The sequence below is a fragment of the Wyeomyia smithii genome, chromosome 3 (genome assembly GCF_029784165.1).
Source record: "Wyeomyia smithii strain HCP4-BCI-WySm-NY-G18 chromosome 3, ASM2978416v1, whole genome shotgun sequence".
Lineage (NCBI taxonomy): Eukaryota > Metazoa > Arthropoda > Insecta > Diptera > Culicidae > Wyeomyia > Wyeomyia smithii.
This window is the reverse complement of record NC_073696.1, coordinates 227,021,160-227,047,244: the sequence shown is the minus strand read 5'-3', so window position 1 is coordinate 227,047,244 and position 26,085 is coordinate 227,021,160. Positions and strand designations below refer to the sequence as shown.

The 26,085-nt window shown below is 37.9% G+C and overlaps 1 protein-coding gene across 3 annotated transcripts in view; it reads right to left on the bottom strand.

Moving 5' to 3' along the window:
• Positions 1-1,276: 1,276 nt before the first annotated feature.
• LOC129731862 (circadian clock-controlled protein daywake-like) overlaps positions 1,277-26,085 on the bottom strand; it is a 37,975-nt gene continuing 13,166 nt past the window's right edge. For all 3 annotated transcript variants that reach the window (XM_055692218.1, XM_055692219.1, XM_055692220.1), the window contains exons 3-5: positions 2,095-2,469; positions 1,884-2,033; positions 1,277-1,820 (exon numbers count right to left, since the gene is read on the bottom strand). In XM_055692218.1, coding sequence (XP_055548193.1) covers positions 1,666-1,820; positions 1,884-2,033; positions 2,095-2,469 — 680 coding nt within the window. In that variant the 3' untranslated portion in view covers positions 1,277-1,665. The remainder of the gene's footprint in view (positions 1,821-1,883; positions 2,034-2,094; positions 2,470-26,085) is intronic.

Below are 26,085 nucleotides of genomic sequence, written 5' to 3'. Positions count from 1 at the left end.
AAAATTTGGAAAAAAATATCAGATCTGCTTCAAGCTCGTGCAGTTTTCGCAGGATAACCATTTTTTATTACCGCAATGCGTACGTCAAAATTTGAATTGTTAACAGGGTAGCGTTTGTCTTTTTTTTCCAACACGCAACACGAGAAAAATATCAGTAGGATGCTGGTCCTAACAATGATGAACGGTCTCATCGAACGTTTTCATTGAAGTAAAATAGATGCGTATTTTTCTACTATCTCCGTTCGAGTCAGCAAACAAAAATTCTCACCGAACACGTGCTTCTATGGAGCACTTTTAGTTTGTACAGAAATTGCTTCAATACGTTCATTAAAGCTTCTTAAGTTATCCCTTCACAACGAACGTAGGTCGAAAGTCACATCGCACAGTTTAGCAAATATCAGCCAAATTGGGTTCTTATCAGTTTCTCTGCTCTCTGGCCCGAGAGATCCGAGTCCCACGGCAATAGTCCTATCGTCGTCTTGTTGCTACGAAATATTGCATTACCATTTCATCCCGTGAAAAGGGATGTAATTTTCTACGAACACCCAAAGAATTGCTTAGGTTGCCAATTTTAAGTTCTTTAGTTGATTTCACTTCAGCAATCAAAAGGTGATTGGGGAACCATTTAACTTGCGATTATGATAACTAACGAACTTTCTTTTTTTGTACCGTCGTTAAAACTGGCCTTGGAAATGATGTAACACTTCGTGGTTATTGCGTGGACCTGCGGGCTTTCTTAGGTTTCAATAGGCGTGACAATCGCAATTTTTAGTTCGTAGTTTATTCTTTCATTATATTCTCACTATTGCGTACAACTACACGTAACAATACTTTATTCGTATTTACAATCGAACATGAACCTTACATGCTAAGCTGATTTTAAGTCACACTCGAAGATAATTTTGTACGTCTTTGCGGGTGTTTTCCTCCCGTACCTGTCAGTTTGGCTTCGTTTCCGAAGCTGCCGGGGGAGAGATTGCTTGCATCGAACATTCAAGCGGGCACCTTCCGAACAGCATTTTTTGCTTCTGCAGTACACGCTAATATATGAACTCTACGATAGCACAATAATAGCATAGCATTTCAATAAATATTAACCTGCATCAGCTCTCGGTCGATTTGAATATTTGAAATTTTGGATGGTCTGATTTGACATGAGTCTTCTAAAAAAAGAAAGATGAAGCGCAGGCATGTAGAGCTGGAAGAGTGTAACTTGAAAGAATTTGGAAAATGTTCAATGGCTTAGAGATATTTGAGGCTTACTCTTGTTTTATGAAAAATTTTGATAACATTTCGAATCGCAACTGTTTTTTTTATCTCAGTTGAAATGGTCAACTGTTATGATTGTTTTAAATGCAAAAGAGTTCAAAATTATAAGTTTTACTATAAAAATCTTCAATAGTTTGAACCTAAAGAGATGTGTTGTGGTTGAAGTTTTCTCTCTTTTAAAACTATGAACCAATGAATCTAACAGATGTATGTATAACCTCAAATACGCGCACCTCATTTCTTTTCCTAAAAAATGTATCCTAAAAACTATTTCATCTTTGCTGAAGTCAAACTAAAGTCAAATCATACAGGTTAACGTATCACTTAGCGGCTAACATAACATTATACTGCATTTACACACTCTTAACACACACTCGCAAAAGTGATCAACACTTTCTAATCTTCTAGCAGCCACAATCGCATCGGGATGTTGCTGAAGGCATCGTTTAGGAATTTACGGAACAGCTTCGCGATACTTTGGGAGGCGGCTGGTCTCATTTCCTGGATCAACTCGTTGGCATTCTGATTCAGGAACTGGTTGATGGCTTCCCCTGAAATGGACCATTCAAATGTTACCAAATTACATAGTTAAAAAATATGGTGCAATATCTCACCTAGCACACTTTGGGTGTTAACATGGTCCTTCACCTTGAAGCGGGCGTTCTTCATCGTGAAGTCCACCAGCATCTTTTCTACGCTCATAAACATTTCTCCGTCGCGTTCAGTTGGTTTTCCGAAGATTTTGGCGATGGCACTGATGTCACCTAGAAACAAAGTTACAATTAGTAACGCACACTAGTATAATCGAGTAAGCACACAACTTACTAAACTCAGTCCAGAATTCACCGTTGGAGCGAACCGGCAGCAGGAGAACATTTCCGATGATTTCGTACTTGCCCCGAGTTTCAACCCGCGGGATTCCCAGGCTCATGTCAATGCGTAGTTTCTTGACATCGCTGCGGACGTCCTTGATCGTGTAGTTTCCGGCACCATTGGCAACAATGTCGGTGAAAAGCGCTTTGATTCGCACCGCTCCGGCGTTGTTCTCCATGGCCAGCTCTTCGATCCTGAGCGGTTCCAGCGGGGGAGTCCGCAGCTCCGTCAAACCACGCGAGATGTACGGACGGATGTGGTTGAAGGAGTTTTTGATGCATTTGTTAATCTCCGGATCATTTCGTCGACAGGGCAGTACGTAAGGAGCTGTTGGAGAGATGAACCAAAAGAAGCGTGATCAGTGCGATGTTCGACATGGTGGTTGCCTAGCGAAAGGCGATAAGCTTCTACCAATGAATCTCTACTTGACCTATCATGCATAAACGGTCGCGATAGTTCTACGAATCATCAACTAACATTAGTGTTAATCGTAGATTATAGAAAAACAAGTGCCCTAGTATATGTTTCTACGTGAAACGTTGGAATTGCAACCGAAAAAAATAAAACTAAAACAAATAATAAACATTACGCAATCGTCTTCAACATTTAGCCAGTAGACAAAAATTGACCGTCACCATACAGACTGGGGCTAGCCCATTAGCACTTAGGTGAGGTACGATGTTTTGGCGTCTTGCACGCTGGGGTCGGGGCCAGCAAACATTCATGACTTTGAAAAATATTTGGAAACCTAGTATAGCTAAGCCAAGGTTAAGCTGAAGATGGCAGTGCGGCGGGTCGCTTTTGGTGTCACCGCGGGTCGCGCTGCTATGTAGAATGCATATAATTTATTAACATATGACAACGACAAGTGACCGTAACGAGCATCTAATGAGCGGAAAATTAGTGCCAACTTGAGTTCTGTTGTTTGTAAACTAACGAAGCCAAGGCTGTTTCCGTGCCACGCGCTGAATGTTTGATTCACATCAAAATGGCACTCGAAGGACTTCGGAGGATGGCTGTGATTAGAAATGCATGACAAACCTTCACAGTGTTTGCAGTCTACATAGGGTAAGAAACGGCTTAAGCAGTGGCGCCTATTTTATCAGTCGAAAAAAACAGGCCTCAAACTCCTGGATTTTGATCAATATCGACAATTTCAGTGATGGAAATGAAAACTTCGATTGTCTAGCTGTCTTACGAATATAAGAAATACCATTAAGTACAAAAAATCTGTGAACCAACAACAATCGAAACAAATCGACCTATACTACAGCCATTCGGGAGCCACTTCGTGTGCTTAAAAAAAATGCCTGCATTACAAATGGAAACTGCTTAAAATTTGGGGTGTTTGGGGTGATTGAAATAGTGTCCCTCGATTGGTAACATTAATTGATTATTGTTAAAGTTTGCTAACATAGTTTTACTATCTGGAAACAAGTTCTGACGGGGAGAAAGATAGAGAACAGATTGATATACTTCTGTTTGAATTTCACTCATCACATTTCGAGTATTTCGTCCCAATACACAGGCAGTTCCTAAAGCTGCTTAGAATATGTTCCCTACCCTAGATTATTCGACATATTGAGTTGAGTACAGCATACCTTTCGGACGGAACAAACAGATGGCTCACGTTTTTTTTTCTTTCTTTTTTTAAGGGGGGGATTTGTTAGTAGCTTAAGTATTTATGATAAATATTAGTAAATAATGAGTATGTGTGTCCAATCACAAATGGTGACTTCTCAACACTGTTAGAAATTTGTAATTTTAATTGTTAGGATTTGTTTGCTTTCGCAATTAGGACTTATCATTCGTAGGGATTTAAACCTACTTGTCAGAAAAGGGGAAGTAAACTTACAACTAACTTAATTGCTAACTTATTGGCTATAAAGAGAGCTTATCGTTTCGTTTTCGATAATGCGAATTCACATTAAAGCTGCATGATTTTGGAATTAGATTGAATAACGAAAATGTCTTAACTATAACTAAAGTAAAATACAAGTTCTTTCAAATGTATTATCATGCACAGGCATATTTTCGAGATACTACAGATTATATTATTATATCGAAAATACTGATATTCCAAAATCAATCACGACTAAATTTTTTGTACCAACACTCTATTAAAGCTATTAAAATATGAATGAATTATTTTCACAATATTTTCCATTTTAGATATATCTTTGTTCGAGGATCGAAAATTTTTTATATCACTAAAATTGTTTTAGACTGAAAGCAACTTGCAAGCGGAGACGATAATTCATTTCTTTACAATAACGTTGAAGCGCGCGAAGACAGAAGACATTGGACCAAAAACTACATTCGACACGTAGTTGACGCTGATGGTAAAATGATGACGTTAAACTCATTGAAGTTGTAGTTATGCTATCTTCTATTCTGACCGATAACTATTAAGTTACAAATTTTACATATAAAGCTATAAGTTTTTGAGTGATCCTAACATCATTTTCGCACTTAACATTCGTATATTTTGCGTGTCAAATATTACCATGTATGTAGATATTAATTTACCGAACCACGTAGTTATGAATTCACAAACACACCACAAGATCAGAGAAGGCACAGATTCCAAATTTTGCTGTAATTGGCTCCGAGACTAGGAAAATAAATGATTCCAGGAAATTTCTGTATGAATATGTAATAAAGTTTATATATCATTAAAAAATGGAAACATTTCAAACTCGAACTTAAGAATCCAGAATAACTCCGTATTCAGCTGAGAATGGAATCCAAAAAGAAAAAAAAAAAGATCTCAAATTTGGTTCAAGTTAATTAGGTAATTCTAACGAGAAGATGAAATCAGAATGAAAATGATTCAAATTCAGTCTAGAGGGCAACGCAAAAATTTATTTAAAAATTATTAGAATTCAGCTGAACGTGGAACGTGGAACGTGAAATATCTGTAGAGATTTTATTATAGATCAATATATTTTTAAAAGGGCCTATTATGAAATGTTCTATATCAGAAAAAGGTCTTCAGCAAAACTGTAAGTTAAGTTGTGATTCCAGAAGAAATTCATACGGCAAAAAAATTTTTTTTTGCTAAATTTTTCGAATTGTTACATAATATTTGGTGTCTTGAAAAGTACATTTTTAAAAAATCTATTCTGTTCAAATTTGGTTTTAGTAGAATAAGAAACAGAATTAACGGTTTGTTCGATTTATGTTATATCTTCAGCAATGTTGTAAATACTTTTTTGTCGTTCCAGAAAAAATGTACACCGTAAGAGAAATAAAATTTCTTCCTGAAAAATTGTTTTTTTTTTCTGGTAAGATTCGGATTATTGTGATTATTGTTGTTGCAGTATTTCCAGCTACTAAACTACCGTTTATTTTTGCTTTGTCAAATATACTAAAACAATGCCACAACTGTTTTTTTAAAGATTGGTATGAAGATGCTAATATAATATGTGGATTTTGATATTTGGCTTTTAAACAAAATGGCGTCGAAAAAACATTGAAAATTTTTCGATTTCTCAAGAATTCAAAATGGCGTCATTGTTGCCCCTCAAGGTGAATGAGTCTTAACTCGGGAAAATTTATTTTTGCATCAAACTACTTAAAAAAAATCATACCTAGAAGCCAGGGCAGAAAACAGTAAAATTTTGTGGCACTGTGTAATGAAAAGTATGATATCTTCACGTATTGAAATTTCCACTTTTGGAAGTATTCTTTGAACAATTTATTATTCAATTTACTCTGTTGTTTATTATAAACTCAAGAAAAAACATGTCTCATAAAACTTTAGCAATAGGTGTTTGTTATGCCAAAAATGTTAGATAACTATGTACACCGTAATTTGAATATGCAGCATTTCAAGCAAAATCTTCCTGAAATGCTGAAGTCATGAACTAACATTTTTGATTCTGATGAAACTTTGTTGATGTTTTCGACTAGAGGCTACATGACTTTTCCACACGTATTTAAACAATTTTGTACTAAGCCTTATTTAAAAAAAATACACTTATCTTTAAGAAAATGAAATTTTTTAGCAAATTGTACCTCGAAAGCCTTGTTCTACTAAAATGTTGTCTACAAACGAGTTGTGGACATAAAAATGTTGAACAATAGTTTTTTCGAAAAATTAAAAACTAATTTTTGCTCCATCTCGCGCAAAGTTTCAAAAATTTTAAAATTACATCAGCTTTAAACGGTTAACATTAAAAAAATCAGAAAGGTTGTGTGAAAAGCAACGACTGTAATGTTGACGTAGAACTGCATAATGATGTTTGTTATTTTACTTTATTGTTGAATTCGTGAGTGATCCCAAGTGATAATTTCGAAGCAAGCATCTCCTCTCCTCTTCAAATTATATTACTATCTATTATGTCAAACTATCATCTATCGATAAGCAGGCCCGGATTTGAGGGGGGGGGGGGCAAAGGGGGCAAATGCCCTGGGCCTTTTGACACGGCCTTTTATTTCCGAGGCGAAAAGGGGTAAAATTTTGAGAAGCAAAGAAATAAATTGGATATTGACTTTTTTTCACATAATTCGAACATGTCATATACATGCCGGAAGTGACATAAATGGTCACAAATATGCCAAAAGGGATGGCTCAGGTGAAATTTCAGAATGAAAATTAAAAACGAACACCAAAAAAATAAAATTCCAGATAATCGAGTCTAAAACTTCGGATAATCGAATCTCCAGATAATCCAGTCCGACCTGTATTTTGAAGGACCGAATGCTTCCCTGTGACTTGTCTGTGGATCAATACGTTGTGCTACAACAGGATGGAGTGCCATGTCATGCGTCTAATCGGACCCGACACTAGCTTATGGAAAGCTTGAAGTTTTAACCGAAAGATTTGTGGCCCTCTAGCTACCCGTACCTTAACCGGTTGGATTATTTAATATTGGCGTATGTTAAAGCAAGAGCCTGCCAGTGTGAAAACCCTAAAGTCTAACATAGCGCACTCTTGGCGGTCGATGCTGGAGGATTACGTTCGAAAGGCTTGTTCTAGCTTCCGGCTTCGTCTCGAAGACTAAATTGAAAGAGGATTAAAGTAGTAAATTTGTCGGGTAAGACTTTTTTCAGATAACTAAATTCGAAAATGTGATATTATTACCTAGAAGTACTTCAAATAATAATTGAAAAAAAAAAACACCACAAATTTGCGCATTTTTTTTGCCGCACCCTGTAGAAAGTTATATTCAAATAAAAAATAGCTACTCCTTTTTTTTCATTCGCCTATTGCGCGTGGAATCGCACTATGGCGAGGTTAGCAGCTTTTATTTTTTTTGTAGTTTTGTGAGGAAAACTGGTACGCAGGAGATTTTTTCTGTTCCTACCAAAAAACCGTGAACTAAAATTTGAAAGATAACTTGAAATAGTAGCAAAATTATACAGCTCGTGTTCTATTTTCCGTAAAACCAAGCTTGGGATAAATAAATTCCAAATTAAACAACAAAACACCAGACAGAAAAAATCTTAACAGCCAACTTTCGATCCGTTGCTGTCTATTATAACCGTATGTCCGACCCGGAAAGAAATATGTCTGATCAAATCGATCACTTCTGAACTTTTAAATTAAATGATTTCTTACAATTGATTGCACTTTATACCTTATTCCTGTGATCAGAAATAAAATCAATACGCAATTCACCTAAGGATTTACTAATAAAAGTATGATTCAATCAGCATAGTTCTCAGCATCCATGGTCCTTGATTTTTCATATGGTTTAGGTCTGCTAATTTTAAAAGTTATTCAGTGGTTAAACTTTGAAATGTTACAATTGTTCAAAAGTTTACTAAACTTCTTTACTATTATTGTTCAACTCTATTGAACTCTCTGATAAAATCTAAATTGTATAATTCACATTTTTGTTTGTGTGCGAAGATTGCGAAAGTTGTGTACAGCACTGATATCATAGTCTTGCTTCAAATCAAGATAACCAACAATCTTTCATACAACTAGATTTGTAAACCAATAGTTTTGCCTTACGAATGTGGAAAAGTCACCGGCAACACGGTCACCGAAAACTGATGAAAGTTTTCTTAGTGGGCTGCTAAATGGCAAAACATCGTTTCGCACCTGCACCTGCGAGTAATGCAAACTGATTTTCCAAACCGGTTATTGTTTATGCATGTGTGCTGAAACCTGCCAATTTCCGGTGAAATATCAGGAAGCTCACCTTCTGTTGGCTTTCGTGCCGCGCAGAAAGCGATGGTAATCGTTAGAAAAGAATTGTTCAACGCACATCAGAAAAAAGGTGAATTCTAGTGAATGGAACTTCAGCAAATTGCGTTGACCATTGAACGCGGTACGCAACACGTGTTATACAAGTCATCAGTGCGCGCATTAGACAAGCATGTATACCACGCTGCAAAGCATAACGCCAATTGATGTTCGAATAGGAAGCTTAGGATACTGCAACGAACGCTGCACCCCGCATGCACAGAAGCTGAACAAGTGGCCAAACAAAACGTTATATAGCCTTCCGGATTTTACAATAGCACTCGATCCTACCCTACATTAGTTACCACAGCACAATACCCTTGAACGGTTCGAAATTATCACACCGGCAAAAGGCAAAAAGTCACTAGAGCTTTTCGAGCAATAAAAAACTCGTATGTATAGCTAACTCTCACTTCAGCGTTCTTCGCGTTGTTTATCTTGATGCCTTCATTTTCAATCAAAACAATCGCGAAAGCAACATTAGGCCACGGTGCCACTATCCGCTTCGTGGAAGAAGCCCTCGAATGAAAATGCTGTATGAAATTTTCCACATCCGTTTGATTTCATCAAATATTTCATTCAAGTAGTAAGTAGGTAGGTACATATTTCAACGGGTGTGTGTGAGCCATCAAATCGGCGCAATTAGTGATCGTAATCAGCACCTAGGATAAGTGCTTTGCCGTGAGCACTGGCTTCGCACATGGCGCGGCACGTTACCAATCGAAGCCAAGTCGCACTGGGTTGACGTCCCCCTCGCGGTGCAAGTCGTGTTGTGTTGTTGATGCGATTCTATTTTGGTTCAAAGTAAATGAGCATTGTGCAAGTGGATTCGACAGCGACATCAAATTATGAACGTGGTGACCAGAAAAATTATAACGTAACTTTTTGGTTTGTTTTCTTCTTATCAATTTGCCAATTTTGCCTAGACCATCTTCGAGCTAAAAGAAACTGTGCTGATATGTTCGTTACCACACGGGCTTATAATTTTTATTCACCTAAAAATTGCCTCACGTATTGTTACCAATAATATTGAAGGTACAAACTTCTTTCCTAATAAACTTCAAAATATATGTTGTTTCCAGTTAACTTTACTACAAAAAAAAGATTATTTCATTTTTTTTTTTTCTAATTTTGGGGCATTGAGCAAAATCATATCTATTTCATAACCTTTCGCTACATTAGTAAACACAAAATATCACTTTAATATAAAAAATATTTTTGATTGAGAGTTAAAGCTACTGTGCGTTCTAGCATTACGCAATCCCGTCATGCATCTAGACTCGCACTATCAACTGGAAAAATACGTGACCTTAATTATACCACCAAAACATGCACATAACGATCTGTCGTACTTTCTATCACGCGTAGATCCCTTTCACCTTCAGCGAGCCAGTTTCCGCACTGAAGGCACGTTCTAAAAGGCCACCGGTTTGCGGTGTGCCACCGTTGGCACTAGAATGCTAAATTACCATACGCATTTTTTCCCACAGCTGTAGGTAGTGGAAGCTGAAAGCAATTCCACTCCAAGCAAACAGGTTATAGGTATGTTTCACCATAACCCGGCACTAGTGAGTTGAGTAGTAGCAGCAGCGAAACAAAAATCTCCTGAGATCACTTTCTGCACTGCAACTTGCGCCGACAGATCAAATACCGATCAGGAAAACCGATTTGGTCTGGTTCTAATGCTTTCTAGAAGTCTAGTCGGGGGTCGTTGGTAAAAAAATAATACAACTCGAAACTGGATTGCCAAATCAGCTGTTAGGGTTGCATGCTAGCGGGACTGGTAGAGTCGATCGAATGAAATACGGTTGACATTAGACTGCACATATGTTTGTTAGTTGAAAATACTAAGTAAAACGTGCTTACTCAAACTGTCTTGCAAAGAGCGGTAGACTCGAGAGCATACCGACTCCGCACAGAACCGACTGAGCTCGGTTAGTTAGTGTATTCGTGATGCGATCGAGAAGAGATTCAACAAGACATTTGCCCCCTTCTAGAAAAACTTGCGAAAGATTTCGATACGAATTGCAAGAACGGCGACTAGTGCACTAGGGTTGTTCAAACATCTCACTTACTTTCGTTTGTTTTATGAGCTTATTCTTGGAACATCACAAAGAACTGCGTTCAAAGATCTTGAACTTGAACTTCACCGGAAGTGACGAAGACGAGCGAAACCGTAAACTCAATTGGAAAGCACTTGAGCCACCAATGCGATTGTCGTTCATTCAAACAAACACGCTATGTCGCGAAAACCGAACCCACCCTGCAACCCGCAGCATCAACCGGTTCAACTCTCAGTAGGATCGGCACGGTCGGTGCCGGCTTGCTGGATACCAATCTATTGCTGAAACCAGATGAGAAGGTGATTGCTGAAATCAGCCAGCATATCGGTTGATGGGGTCTAATAACCGGTTTTGTAAAACTGCCGATGTCTGCTATGGGCACAGCTGAGGTGTGACTGTTTGTTTTGTCAACAAAACTATGTACCCGCGGTTGGTCGACGCACACTCACGCATTTTGGTTTAACTTCCTCCCCACCTCGAAAACAGGGGGCGGTAAAAGCCAAAGTGTCATTTGCATGGCAATATTTAAACCAATTATTTTAAATATAGACAATTTTGTTTATGACTTATCGCTACTGGTTTCGTCTGCGCTATTTATAGCATAGTTAGGGGGCGATAATTTGTGCTATTTAAATTGGTTTTGTATATAGCTGTCACCGCGAGTATCGTGCGGTTCGCATCCTGTGACCTCAAAATTCCAATCAGCCAGTTAGTGTCACCGGTTCAGATTGTATTAGCGTAATTTTGTTCGGTCAAACCGGTATTTTATCTAATCATTGTTGGGATTGGGTTGCCAATAGCTATTTCATTGATACATGGAATCTATTTTCCATTCTACGTGTTGATATTAACTATTAAGTTTTTGCGTAACGTTTTTATTAGCAATCAAATATAATTATTCGAGACATAGAAAAAATAATTCTAACATAACAATGCGATGAAAGTATCATTAGCTATCCTTTTGATTAAATACAATCAAAATCATGCGCCGGTGATTTTCACGGTAATTTGCACCATATTGCCAATTTCGAACCTAGAAATAGTTGTTTTGCCTGGAAAGCTTCACTTTATTTACATTCTCTATACTAAAGACGCTTAAGTTGTAAGTGAAATTGATTATATACAGTGCGAGCTTACTGAAAAACGCGTTTGAATACAGCTGTTTGAAGTTGTCAAAGTTATGGATTTGCTCATAGACCACTATGAGCTGAATCAGTGCTAAGAAATGCTGTGAACTGTGAATATGTTTTTAACTTGAGTAGAAGGTTTTACGGGCAAGGCTTCTGAATTACTGGCTGCAGCCTTGAATATAAGATTTGAGTGTTTTTTTAAAGATACTCCATACCTTATTATTGAGTTTATCCCCTATTTTTAGATAAAACTATTCAAAAGACATGGTAAAACAAATTCAGGTAAAAGCTGAAAACTTCACATATGATTCCGGAAATACCCATATTGGGTTTTATTAGATCATGATCGGCTGTTTTCTAGAAACCGGAAGTAACCGTCTTAAAATTCAAAATAGCGTCTCAGACAGGCAATGCAGTGGTCTAAACTCGAAAAATCGTAATCGTTTGAGATTTGACTGTGAGATATCGATTTATGTACCCAGTGTCTTCAGCAAGTTTATTCCATATAACAAGACCTTTCTTTGGCGTTTTTGGTTTTTTGATCAATCCCCATAGTAGTTAGATATAAAACTATTTTTTCTAATTTTGAAAAAAAAAACGGGTTGCTTTCTTCAGCAAAGTTGTAGGAAAATCTATAAGAAAAAGAGTTGCTGAACACTGTGATCTTCTATCTGTACGTAGGATATGACGAAATAGAGTTTCACGAGGAACACTCCTCAAAATTAGTTTTTCGTCCATAACATTTTCTGTAATCGTCGAAACAATTCAAGATGTTCTAGGATTTGGTTCATTCTGCTAATCCTCGCATTTTTGTAGAATATATTGGTTTGATATTTTTATTTGTCGAAAGATATTTCTAGTTTTTTGCTGAAAATAGCCATATTTTGAGTCCATATTTCTCCGAAGGTTGCAGATAGTAGCAAATCAGACTGTATGCATTTGATAGTTTGTCAAAAGAACTGCATTACTCAAAAGAGCTCAACTGTTTCTAGTTGTATCCAACCGAGTACTTAATGAAAGGAAAACACCCCTCAAAATTAGTTTTCTGTCCATAACTTTTTCTGTAATCATCGAAACAATTCAAGACGTTCTAAAATTTTGGTCATTCTGCTAAACCTTGCATTTTTGTAGAATATATTGGTTTGATATTTTCATTTGTTGTAAAGATATTTCTAGATTTTTGCTGAAAATTCTTGACTAGTTCCCGATTCAGTCAGCAATCTGTGTTTCATTTATATGGGAGCCCTTGCTTTTAGAGATCTACCGCAAAAATATTTGTTGCTCCCGTTAACCACCACACGTCAAATTTGGTTCTATGTGCTTGATTAGTTCTCGAGTTAAACATATATTTGCGTTTCGTTTGAATGGGAGCCCTCCCTTCTAGAGCAGGGAGGGGCATCAAAATACAAAATATTTCTCATTCACGAAACATCCACATGCCAGGATTCCATTTGCTTGATAAGTTCGAGCAGGGAGGGGCGTCAATATATAACAAAAAATACTCTTTCTCCTAAAAACCTCCTCATGCCAAATTTGGTTTAATTTTCATAATGAGTTCTCGAGTTAAGTAGGAAATTGTGTTTCATTTGTATGGGACTCTCTGGAAATCACGAAACTTTATTATCTTAGATACTACACAACCGATTTGAACAATATTGATGTAAGATGAACGGGCTAGTTAAGGGTTACCTGATGAATTATGATTGAACACGTGGTTTCAAATGTTGGCTGCCCTATACGTTCCCATTTCATTTGATTATTATTGAACTTAAGCAACCGTTATGTATTAAATTGTTAAAACAACGAAAGTCTATTATCTCAAAGATTACACGACTTATTTGAACATAACTAGTGTCATACAAACGAGTCATCTCTCAAACTTACAAATAACAAACTTCATAACAATTTGATATGCTGTTCAAAAGTTTTGGAACGAAAAGAAATTCAAAGACTATTCAAAACTATACCTGATTTGATCAATATATATGGCCTCAACATGATTTAAATGTGGTATCGCACTATCCGAGCGTTCCCGGTATCGCTCGTGATTAAATTGTTCGAAATCAAGAGTTATTTCTTTATTTAGCTATTTATAAGCACTAACATTACGTCAAATGTCATATTTTATACTTCAATTACAACATCGATATTCTAGAACCCAAAGAGTGAATTTACCTTTATTGGATTAAAGCATTCATGTAAATCTATTTTTACAAATAATAAGTTTGAATGAGAAAGGCTGAGTCTGACCGATAGGTGTATTAATGTAGGTTTTTTTTTTCAAAAAATTATAACTTTTGAACCAGTTGACCGATTCTCGATATGTTTGAATCAAATTAAATTCATCATCATCAATGTCATCAACATCAATTACTTCTAATAAAATTAAGATATTATGATGTTCGTTTTTCAAATCGTTTGTCTTAAAAAAGCCTAAGAGACGTTCAAAGACAGTTTTGATGTGTAAGTTGAAACAAAAAAGTTAGAGCAAAACAGGTGATTTTTCAATGTGAATCAGTTATTTCGAAGACTTTTGGGTCACCCTAGTTTTTTATTATTTTTGAATAAGCGCTTTATCATATATGGCAACCTTGTAGAGAAATGTTTTACTCGCAAATATTGCTATCGAGCTCTAGACGCAAATTTTCGCTGAACTCGGTTTCTGGACCATTGCACAATGCACAATGGTCCAGAAACCGAATTCAGGGGGAAATTTGGGTCTAGAGCTCTATAGCAACATTTTAGAGAAAACCTTTCTTCTACAAAGTTGTTACATATGATAAAGCGCTCATTGAAAAATTAAAACAAGTTTTTCTCTATCTATGGAAACAACCGATTTATATTGAAAAAACATATTTTACGCTCTAACTTTTTTATTTCAAGTCTCATCTCAAAACTGTTTTTGAACGACTTTTAGAGTTTTTTAAGAGAAACAATTTGCAACGCTGACATCGTAAATATCTCAATTTCACTCAAAGTTGTTATTATTTTTTATCAAAAAACATGCGTTTTTCATTTGTATGTCATTCATTTTGGGGCAAACATAAAAAATATCTCTTGGTCTCATTTTGAAGGGCATACTTGACTCTATAAATGTAGGAACTTTTAGAAATACGTTATTTTTTAAATTCAAGTAAATTCAATTTAAAAACAAGCCGACCAAGAGATATTTTTTATTGCCGCCCCAAAATGAATGACATACAAATGCAAAACGCATATTTTTTGATGAAAAATATGAATAACTTTGAGTAAAATTGAGATATCTACAAAGCTAAAAAAGTTAGATACTTGATTGCATAGAAAATGTTGATCACCCTATTTTTTGATAATTTTTCAATGAGCGCTTGATCATATGTAGCAACTTTGTAGAAGAAAGTTTTTCTCTAAAATGTAGACCCGAATTTCCCCCTAAATTCGGTTTCTGGACCATTGTGCATTGTGCACTGTCAGTACAACATTTTCTCATATGACAACATCATCAACAGTAGAAAACCGAAAAAATTGACATAAAAAATGAGTTTTTAATTTGTGACGTTGCAATAAAAGGTTTAAAATTGTAGAAGCCGCCATTTTGGAATAACAAATGGTTTCATAAGTTGGTGGTCTCCGTGGTTCTGTGGTTAGCGATGTCGGTCGGTTAACTCACTCAAACGGTTGTGATGTCGGCATGCTTGTTATTCTTCTCAGTATGTGGAAAGAGCGGAAAAAAATTCACCGCGCACTTCCCTTTCAGTACGTGACTCCGTGTAACAAATGCTTTTACCACACTGCTTCTGACTTCACTCCAAAGTGTCTCAACCAACTTACAGAGAGACAAACACAATTCCAGCTCATTCCACATCTGATAGAAACACGAGGGGTGAATCACTCTACAGAGAAAACGCAGAAGTACATCACAGAGTCAACTGGTGAGTAGTCTGGAGCAGTGCTGATAAAAGTCATTTTCCCCAGCAAAATTCTTCGAAAATTACAGCCAATCATTTTCAATTTTAACTTCCAATGATCGCATCACTCTTTCAGATACACTAAATTTTTGTCCTAGTAACTTGCTGTTATACTCAGATTAAATAGATCGCGCGCATCGTTCACGGTTACGGAATCAAATTTGACGACAAATCCAACCAAGTGACCTTCACCTCAAAGCGAAAAAGAAAAACAAACAGTCTACTCAACCAAAATGAACCTCACCGAAACACTTTTTCACTGACACTGACCGATGTCTTGACAATCTTCGTTAACTGATAAACTGATTTTGTTGTCTTTCTTCCGTCGCATGAAATATAATGAGGTGTTTTGACAGTTCACTTCCATGCAAAAAGCGGGAAAGGAGAACTCTGAGAGAATTGTAAAAAAATAACGTTTATGGATGCTTTTTTTACTTTCACTCAAGAGTGTCAACAAATATCAACCCTAGTCTGGAGAGTGAAAAAAAAACCTATCGGGCAAAAGTGTAGTCCTCGTGTAGCTACACTGCGAAAATGAATTCGACCTGAGTAAACTCGACCGGCACGAGCAACGCAGTCTATTTTTTTTCTCCCAATCTCTTTTCCTCTTTTGCCATGCTCATGAAACAAACTGTAAAAAGCACCGCAGATAGCTCTGCTGTGTAATAATTGTGCGTAAAGTTCATACGTGTGAGAAAGTGCACCATAGTTAGGGTGGTCGGTATTAGGGACTTTTCGAAAAACCGGTATTTCGGTATTCATAAAAATAAAAACCGGTAAAAAACCGGTTTTTTATTTTTTTCTGACTAATACAAACCAGGGGCGACTCGTGGTCTATAAACCTACTAGTTCAACTACAAAATTCTGAAAATCTAGTTTAGGGAAATAATGACAATCATGTCCGCGGAAAAACGCAAGTCATTCTCTCTGTACTATTTGAAAATAAAACTGAAAAATAATTAAATATATATAGAAATTTGGATTCGAAATTAATTTTTTGCCTTGCGTTTTAGGTCGCATCTATGGACGTTTCGCTGCATAGTTATGTTTTTGCATTTATGAGTACCTATGCTTCATTACGACCCAGTTTTTTTTCTGTAAAATTTGGACCACTTGTTTTGATCTCTTGTGATGTTATACGATCCAGATACAACACTGGATAAATTTAATAGTTTTTGGAAAACTTTAATGAATGAATCCAGTTATATGATAACTAAGAACATAATTTTGAAACTCATATTAGTAAAAAACATGCAGATTTTTATTTCAAATTTCTTTCACATCGCAAAACTTAGTTTCAAATTAATGAATAAATTTGAAATTCTTAGAGGAACAATTATTGAAATTGTTGAGAAAAATAAATGAATGAAGAAGAAAATGAAATGACGATCAGGCAAGAATTTACATTATACGAATCCGAAGGAATCGAAGGTAAATACTTCTCTATTCTTTTTGATGCTCTTTAAACAGTTCTTCCAAATTCAGTTGAACCTGAGAAAGCACTTTTCTCAGTTAGAATTATTGCTAATAAAATTCGCCGGTAAACCACCCTAACCATAGTTCATTGTCTCGCAAGAGAGAGATATCAGATTTCACCGCGGTGCTTTCAGGAAGCTCACCAGATAAAAATCGTCTGTCGTTCTCTTCTAGCATGTGCGTTGATTAGCTCTTTAGTGTGAGAGCAGTTGTTTTCGCAGTGCAAGATGTTCTCCTGCACTCTAGAGGGTTTCTGAGGAGAAAAGACAAGCATGGATGTCGGGTTCGATTCCCGATCAGGTCGAGGATCGTTTCGAGCTGAAAATTTTCTCGACTCAGCACTGGAGCACGGTGTATCGTTGTACTTATCCTACAACATAGAAAATGTGCCAAAAACAATATCGGTAACGAATTCGTGGACAGATTTTTAATGATCTTAAGCCCCCCTCCCTCTCCCTGGACATCTGCCCATATGAATTCTAAAAATTTTGTCTGGACCGTGGACATTTCACAGATCTCCCCGCTCTCCTCTAATCTAGTTGATCGAGACCGCATTAGCCCTTCAGGCTAGCGTGCGATATTGTTGTATATTGTTCATAAGTTGCCTTTGCGCATAATTTTGATATCGGAAACATAACATAGTTATGTTTAAAGGTAAATCTTAGGCTGTATTTTTTGAGATTTGAAGTAACTATTTTAAATTTGATAAAAGCATTTGGGGCCATTTTTGAAGCCTCTGAGCATCCTTTCGTTTCTGGAATTTGGCAGTCTAAGGTTATAATCTTGAAACCGGAAGACGGAACTTAGAACGTTTGGAATGAATTTTTGGCCTCTGGACTACTTGCCGTTTTTTTTAATATCGGTATTTTGTTGTACTTGGCCCTTTAGGTTATTTTCCAGATTCCGAAAGTCGCTGTCTTTAAATTCAAAATGGCGTCTGAGATCGATTTATGACCTCAGAGCATACTATCCGGTTCCCAAAAACACCCTCACCCACTGGTATAGTCAATTATACACATCAGAAACAAAGGAAACAATATCGATAAGATCACCTGCGTTACGGAATATCACATTTTCTTATAAGAAAAAGAACAACTAAAAATATCCCGCCGCCAGCACCTTATTGATCTTAAACTGCAATATTAAGCAGACTCGCCATTGAATATTGAAGTGAATCACAAATATAAAATATTAAACTAGTGCTAAAATCAAATAATAATTGTTGCTCTGATTGAAAACCCAAATTTTGTAAGTTGAATTAATATCTTATATCTGAAACGAATTCTAACAATATTAAAAATTTTATGCAGCTTAAAGCTTGCCACACGCAAACATAAACTGTGCCTAAAGAACCGATACATCTGAATCAGAACCCAGCTAATAGAACAAAAAGGCTTATACAGCAAAATCAACGTTTTAACAATTGACAAGACATAATTGCCTTGATTGCTGGCGTTTGATGAGTTTTATTATTTTTCCGGCTGAAATTCTGTTTAAAAGCTTTTTTTTTTCAAATTGCAGTGCTTTACTGCGTTGTTGTATTTTTTAATTCACCAGAACCAATAGTTTTAGAAAACACCAAAAAAGAAATATCCCTTCAATTGTTCTGTAACACCTTCTTCACAACTGCTATCCCTGACAGCCAGTCGGAACGGCGTGGATCGAAAGTGCTCAAAGCCAGTTACACACGTCACACGCGGCGGCTTGGCGAATGCCAATGGCTAGATTGATACGCCGAAGCTAGGTTAACCAGATATTTACACCCGGTAGCCGTCGGCGTAACATGATTGTACGAAATGGGTGCCCGCGTTGTGGAAATTATGATATCATCGTCCACGTTTTACCGCCATTCTTCATGCGTGTGATGCGCCACGGTTACCGTTCCGTGCCCCGGGGTTATGTTTACCTCTCAATAATAGCATTTCATTCCGTTACGGTCCACGTGTCGTCATTACTTTCGGTTTCAGTGGTAGCAGGCTTGCAGGGCACCACGTGTTACAGTTTCCGCTTCTTCTTAATAATCTTGTAATAACTCTGGGAGAATCCACGATTGAATGGGAAGTAAAAATATTTCCTCAACAGGTGGGAAACTCACGAGGCTCTAGTGCACAGTTGCACAGTGCATTAATCTGTGGGTCCGGCTGATATAAAAACCCAGTAAGTTTTACACCATGATTAATCACCACCGTAAACGCACACATTTCTTCATCGAGGTTTACTACCTTGAAGGCCCCGGCTAGGTGCCAAGTTTTCTGTAAAACTGCATCTCCAAAACCATGAAACCACATCGAATAGCAAGTTACATTTTTAGCTACATACCCAATAAACGTGAATGTGGACGGCCGTTGGCGGCGGCAGTGGTGTGGAACAGCGGCTGACAGACTGACCTATTTACCAGCCGGCATATGTTCGTGCAGAAAGAGTGAGAGTTGTCTTGTCTGGCCTTTCTGCACACTCTGGCTGGCACTCTAGGTGGCTCGGTAGTAGCCTTGCCAGTTAAGTTACTAGTAGGTACAGAGCGACTTATTGGTATGGCGATGATGACGGTTGGATGAAGTTTCGGAATTTTGACTCGGTTGAACGGTGGGAATAGGTAATCACCCCTAGACCCACTTTGTGTTGAAATTTGCGGTAAAGTTCACTAGTTGAAAGGGGAGCTTCGATTGGTTCTTCTCCTGATTGCGGTTGTTAGATTAGAGTGTTTCGCCTTACAATTCCGAAGTTAATTTTGTCTTTACCTGATGTTATTTCCTTTTTAAAGTAATATACAAAATTTCAACTGTTACTATCTTTTCTTCAGTAATGAAATTTTTGTACCATGTGGATTTATATTATAACTAACATTTTCTTGAAGCGTCTTGGAATTTTTTGATCAGATATCGGTTATAGGCGATTTTATAGGCGAATTTTAATACATCTGGTTATTGGCAATTTAATCATTAGCCCATGAGCCGGGGTGCACTTGCATCGATCGAAGAACAATGCTCTCCTGAGCTTAAAGTGCGCTGTCTGAAGTCGCGTGCAAACACCGCAGCAGCTAAGCTCACAATTAATTGCTAAGACTGACGAAATTTAGACTGCAGCCTATTATCATCAAGCAAGCATTCGATGCCGTTGCCGGGGGAAATCCCGGCTTAAATCGCAGTCTCGCGCCTTGCCGGGCAAAATCCGTGCCGAGAGGTCGGTAATTTGAAGGGACGCCCCAGAGCATGGTATGTATGCATGTTGATTCGTTCGTTCATTCACCGGTAATAGGGCTGACACGGAGGTTGACGCGTTCGCCGCTTCTATGACGAAATATCGGTAATTTTTTGTGACCGAGCGAGTCATAAATGCATGTCTTTGCCGCTTGACGATATCGGCCTGGCTGGTAGTCAAGCGAACGGACGGAACAATTGGTCGGCACACTGCGCGCGCTACTCTGTGACTGTCTCTGCAGTATGGTCCAGTAAGGGTATACATGTTTGTGTTGCGTTCTCTGCTGGCATTTCTAGCGGTCTTTTGGCTGTGAACTCTAGCTAGTGTTCATTAACATTATTTACATTTTCATGAGCAAATGTTGTGCAAAATTGTTGACCTACACATACTAGGAGTACAATGATCTTGCACAACGCCGCCGAAAAGGTTGGTATCGCGGTCATCCAAGAGATGTTTTTGGCCAACGCCTTGAAAGTTTTAACGATATGGTTATATACTATCGGAACAAAAATTGGGTGTATACTTCTAATTTCTTTGAACAACAATTGACTATTTAAGAAACAGTTTTTTCGGCAGATAATACAAAATTCGTGCCCAGTAAACAATTTCTCTAAAATTTTTCTAACCAAAACTTTTTCGTTTTTAACACTGTGTATTTTAGAAATGCAAAAATTTTGACTTTCATGGGTTGACTGAATTTATGGAAATATTTTGTAGACATGCATTTTTCACTTCAGAAGTTCCACTTTGGTTTGTTCAGAATCCTGCTGGTTACAGACCGATCTCATTAACTAGCTGCATATCTAAGAGAGATGCGAGAGAGATGGAGAGATAAGCCAACAGACGGCCAAACAATTCCTGGAAACTAACGGCCCTCGTCAACACGCTTTTCGATCAGGACTTGGGACGGGAGTATCCGGACGAAGACTCAAGCAGACCAAAAACGGGAGTGAGCATGCCAAGCATGCCAAAGTGAGCATGCCAATAGTATCTATTGATCTGACAACATGATACAATCGAGCCCAAAAGCCACCCAGCAGTTGGCAATCAGGGGCTTGTCAGGGAATATCCTCCACTTTATTGAAAAAAATCTAATAGTAAAAACGTTCCAAGTAATGATTGGCGATCCCTCCAGTATCGTAGGTGCATTGTACCGGATACAGGGGTTGGTCCTTTCCATTGCGTACAGACTGCAGCTTGAAACATCTACCACTCACGAACTGAAATCCGAAATGCTTAAGAATTGCAACAGTGGAGCTTCTCCTAGAAAAATATCCACACAATCACGGACCGCCAAAGCATACGAAAGGGTTGGTTTCGATATCCACGAAAGTCTCGACGATAAATTCTACCGACTTCCAGACATGACTTTGTTCTTCACAGTGAAACCAGTCGCAATCTTTACAGCAACTACGACTCCATCTAACAAGCCAATCGCCATCATCAGTGATTCACTCGGCGCGATCAAGGCACTCGAGTCTCCTTCAGCTCGTCACGCATGGATTCAGGAGACTCAAAAACACGCCAATCTGGACTGCCATTTAGGTACCAGGGCACTGCAAAATTCCCGGAAACGAGAAAGCAAACAGACTAGGCGCACGTGGTCGAAGAGGCTCGATATACACGGATAAAATCCAGTGCGCGGATGTAAAAAAAATGGCTGGATAACAGAATACGACTAAATCGAGAGGAAAAATGGAATTGTTGCAGAAACCTACGTAGATTCTAGACTTCAAACGGAACACACTAAAGTCACACATAACATCCCAAGTAACAAAACTGGTTTTATCAAAGTTTTAAAGCGCTGTTTTGGCTGCATTAAGCGCTATAAAACTTTGATAAAACCGAAATTGTTACTAGGGATAGGCAACACTGGTGCTTTTAGAAAAACCTGCTTCATATGTAATGTCACAACAACAGTGGAGCACAGATCTTGCTAAAACCGTTTACAAATCTCAACTTAGATCTGGCCAACATTGCGACCAAATTTGCATACAGCAGAAATGGTGCAAAGTCGATCATTGATGCACGTTTTCCAACCCAGGACTGATCATGAACTGGACGAGGTAGACGATAACTACACCAATAGAAACAACGAGTCGGTCCGTTATGGTGTAGACCAGAAGTTCTCAACCTGGGGTACGCGTACCCTTAGGGGTACGCGAAAACCTTCAGGGGGTACGCGAAAGAAAAATTAGTAATGGCGGGCGAAGTAATTTTGTTTTATAATACTTCAATAGTTGTTCTAACTTGCTCTTAAAACATGACTGTAGCAATCAAACAAATCATAGTTAAATTTGAAACCTAAACTAGACTACCACAACATAATCTATCACTGCTATCTCCCATTCTACGAGAACACTCCAAGCCAGGGGGTACAATTGATTTGGAAAATGTCGCCAAGGGGTACGCGGACAAAAAAAGGTTGAGAACCGCTGGTGTAGACCACAACGTGTGGCGAAAGCCATGCATTTTCATTCCACGACCCCAGTCCATGATCTGCAGTTGTCGAGACTCGCCAGGGATGGTCGGCCAATACTTGGCGACAACAGCCATGCTGAGGCTAAGATGAAGATGAGAGTTATGAATGAGAAGCTCATCATGATCACCAACTCCTTGAAGGTGAACAAGGCACTGGGATCGTAAGGAACCCTGAACCTGGCCATCAAGACGGCCATAAAAGTACTTCCCGAGCTGTTCCGGCCAGTCATGCAGAAGTGCCTGGACTACTACCACTTCCCGGAGAGGTGGAAGCGATAGAGACTTGCTCTATCGTCGAAGGCTGGGGAACTGCCATACTGGCATACAGGTCTATCTGACTGCTGAACACTGCGAGCAAGATGCTTGAGAGGATTATTATTATGTGAAGTGAACAGATGGTGAACATGGTTTGGCAAGTAAGCAGTTGGATATTCTCCGTAACCAAGACGACAGAGACTGCACACCAACATAAGAGAAGAGGCATTCGCTATTGCGCAATCGTCAGGCTTGACGTAAAGAATGTGTTCCAGCGCCAGCTGGTATTCCATAGTGCTTATCCTTAGGGAATCCACGAGCTGGTTTCATTTTTAATGTTTTTGAAAAACTACTTCCAGAATTAAGTGGGTCAGAAGTGCGTCCCAGCCACCGCAGGAGCTCCAAAAAGTTACATCCTGGACCCGGTGTTTTGGAATGTCATGTATGACGGTGTGGTATCTTTGCGAACGAAGTAGCGCTTGAGGCCTATGACGAATCGATCGAAGAGGTCGAGTTGACGGAATAACATACAATTTCATGGTTGTTAACATTCGTAAATCAGAGCAACAGGCGATGAATAGAGTCAGAGACTACACCATTACCTTAAAGCGACCTTTGAAGCTTCTGAGGGTTATGATCGACAATAAGCTTGCGTTTGGGAGTCGACTATGCCTGTAAGAGGGCCTCAACGGCTACGGCAGCATTATCTCGTACGTTTTCGAATAGCTCAGCAGGGTATGACAGCAAGCGAAAATTTCTTATTAACTAGCGTGGTTTCTTCCATACTAAGGTATGGTGGGCCAGAAGTGTGGTCCAAAGCTCTAGACCATGGTTGCTCAGGCAGTATTTACAAAGGTTTGATAACGTGGGGTCCCCGAAGTGTCCCGAGTGCGTGAATGAGAAAAGACCACCGAGTATGTCTTCTTCGTATGCCCTCGTCTAGCGCATGCGAGAAGCGACATGATGGAATTGAGACCAGGACATCTGGAGCACGCTTTATGTAGCCGTCGATTAGCTACAACGTATGTATCGGACCAACGCGCGATAGAAAACCGCCAGTTTGCAGATGCATCAAACACGAAAAGCCATTCCCTGACGTAATCCTTAAACATCGTAGGAAATAAAAACGGAAATAAAATTGACCTAGGTGAGCCAGTAGTGGATGACCAAATACCAGCTCCCGACCTCCAAGCAATCCAGCATGAGATTCAAAGGCTGAAAAACAACAAAGTTACCGCACAGTGGTACGAGAGCTCAAAAACGTGAACTAAATTCATTTGCTCTTCAAATAATGGTTTTATTGACATACTATCTTCCAAAGATATTTAGTATATAAAAAGGCTCAAAACATGACAAAAAGTTTTAGTTCGAAACTCAACCGCTAGTGGCGCTGCAAAATCTAACTTTTTAGTCTTACATTTTAGAGAAATGGTTTTTTCAGCAACGTTATAGATAAAGTTCTTACAAAAAACTTTGCCGAAGAAACTTTTCTTCTAACTCTTCTTGTTTTGGATATTGTCTTTAAAATTAGTATTTTTCAAATATACAATAGACTGTAACATTTAGAAGGTAACAATATTCGGCATATATTTGTATATCATTAAAGTACATAACTTTGTAGAAGACACAAAAGAGATAGCTTCCACACAAACCGAGTTATTGTCAAAAAATGTTAAAAAAGGATCATTTTTTGTACACACCAAGAACACAAAAAAGCAAAAACTAGCAGACCTGTATGGAATGAAATGATATCATAATCACTCTACGAAATCACTTTGAACGTTTGTACCTTCCAGTATCTTCATTGCCTAAGTTTTGTTTCAAAAACAGCCTTACTAAACTTTTTCGATGACAATACACGTCAAAACGTTGGCCAGATTACTGATCACTGCATATCTTTTTCAAATTACAAATGTTGTATCATCTGTTGCATTGTTCCAATAGTTAAATTATATTTTCATGTAATCATTTTGCTTAAATAAATGTATAAAAAATATAAAGTTGAAAAATCATCCTTATCAGAATTAGTATCATCCTGCTCATTAATATCTAGCCTGTATTTTGCATCACCGCTGAGCTCATTAGGTGGCTTTTCTCGCAAACTGCTGATAACTGGATCGGTTGATTCCAGTAAACGGTGTAGTAAATCAACATTTACAACTGTTCCAGAAAACTTTCTGGTGTGGTCTAATCTGTATCTATGAAGGTAAAAATTATTTTTCGTTTTCAAATATTTCAGCGAGTTCATCATACTTCTTGATGTCTTTGTTCCGGCTTTCCTGTGTCTCCACGAATAGCTGGCCAATAGGAACTAGGCAATGCCTACTAGATTTATAGTACTTAAAAAAAGATCGATACAGTGAGATCTATTCTTTGCGAGATTTTGTCCAATGCTATTACTAGTTGAAGTTTATGACATATTCGCCCTGTAATTGCACTATGAACTGTCTTTTTGAATTTCATATCAGGCAATGAAGATACTAAAAGGGACGAACGTTCAAATAGATTTCGTAGAGTGATTATGATATTATTTCATTCTATACAGGTTTCGTCTGCTAGTTTTTGCTTTTTTGTGTTCTTGGTGTGTACGAAAAATGATGATTTTTTAACATTTTTTGGCAATAACTCGGTGTGTATGGAAGCTATCTTTTTTGTGTCTTCCACAAAGTTGTGTGTTTCAGTGATATACAAATATATGCTAAACATTATAACCTTCTTAATGTTACAGTTTTTTGTATATTTGAAAAAAAAAACTAATTTTAAAGACAAGTCTAATATGAAAAGTTATATATCCAAAACAAGAAGAGTTAGAAGAAAAGTGTCTTCGGCAAAGTTTTTTGTAAGAACTTTATCTATAACTTTGCTGAAAAAACCATTTCTCTAAAATGCTAGACTGAAAAGTTATATTTTGCAGCGCCACTAGCGGTTAAGTTTCGAACTAAAACTTTTAGTCATGATTTGAGCCTTTTTATATATTAAATATCTTCGGAAGATAGTATGTCAATTAAACCATTATTTGGTGAGCAAATGGATTAAGTTCACGTTTTGCCTTTCTCCTAGAAAGGTATAGCAATCACTGGAAAAACCAAAGGTATAAAAGTGGTCCCAATGGCCGAATGTCATATACCACTCGACCCCTTTCGACGAACGGAGCATTTTCTGTATGTATGTATGTGTGTATGTGTGTGTGTATGTGC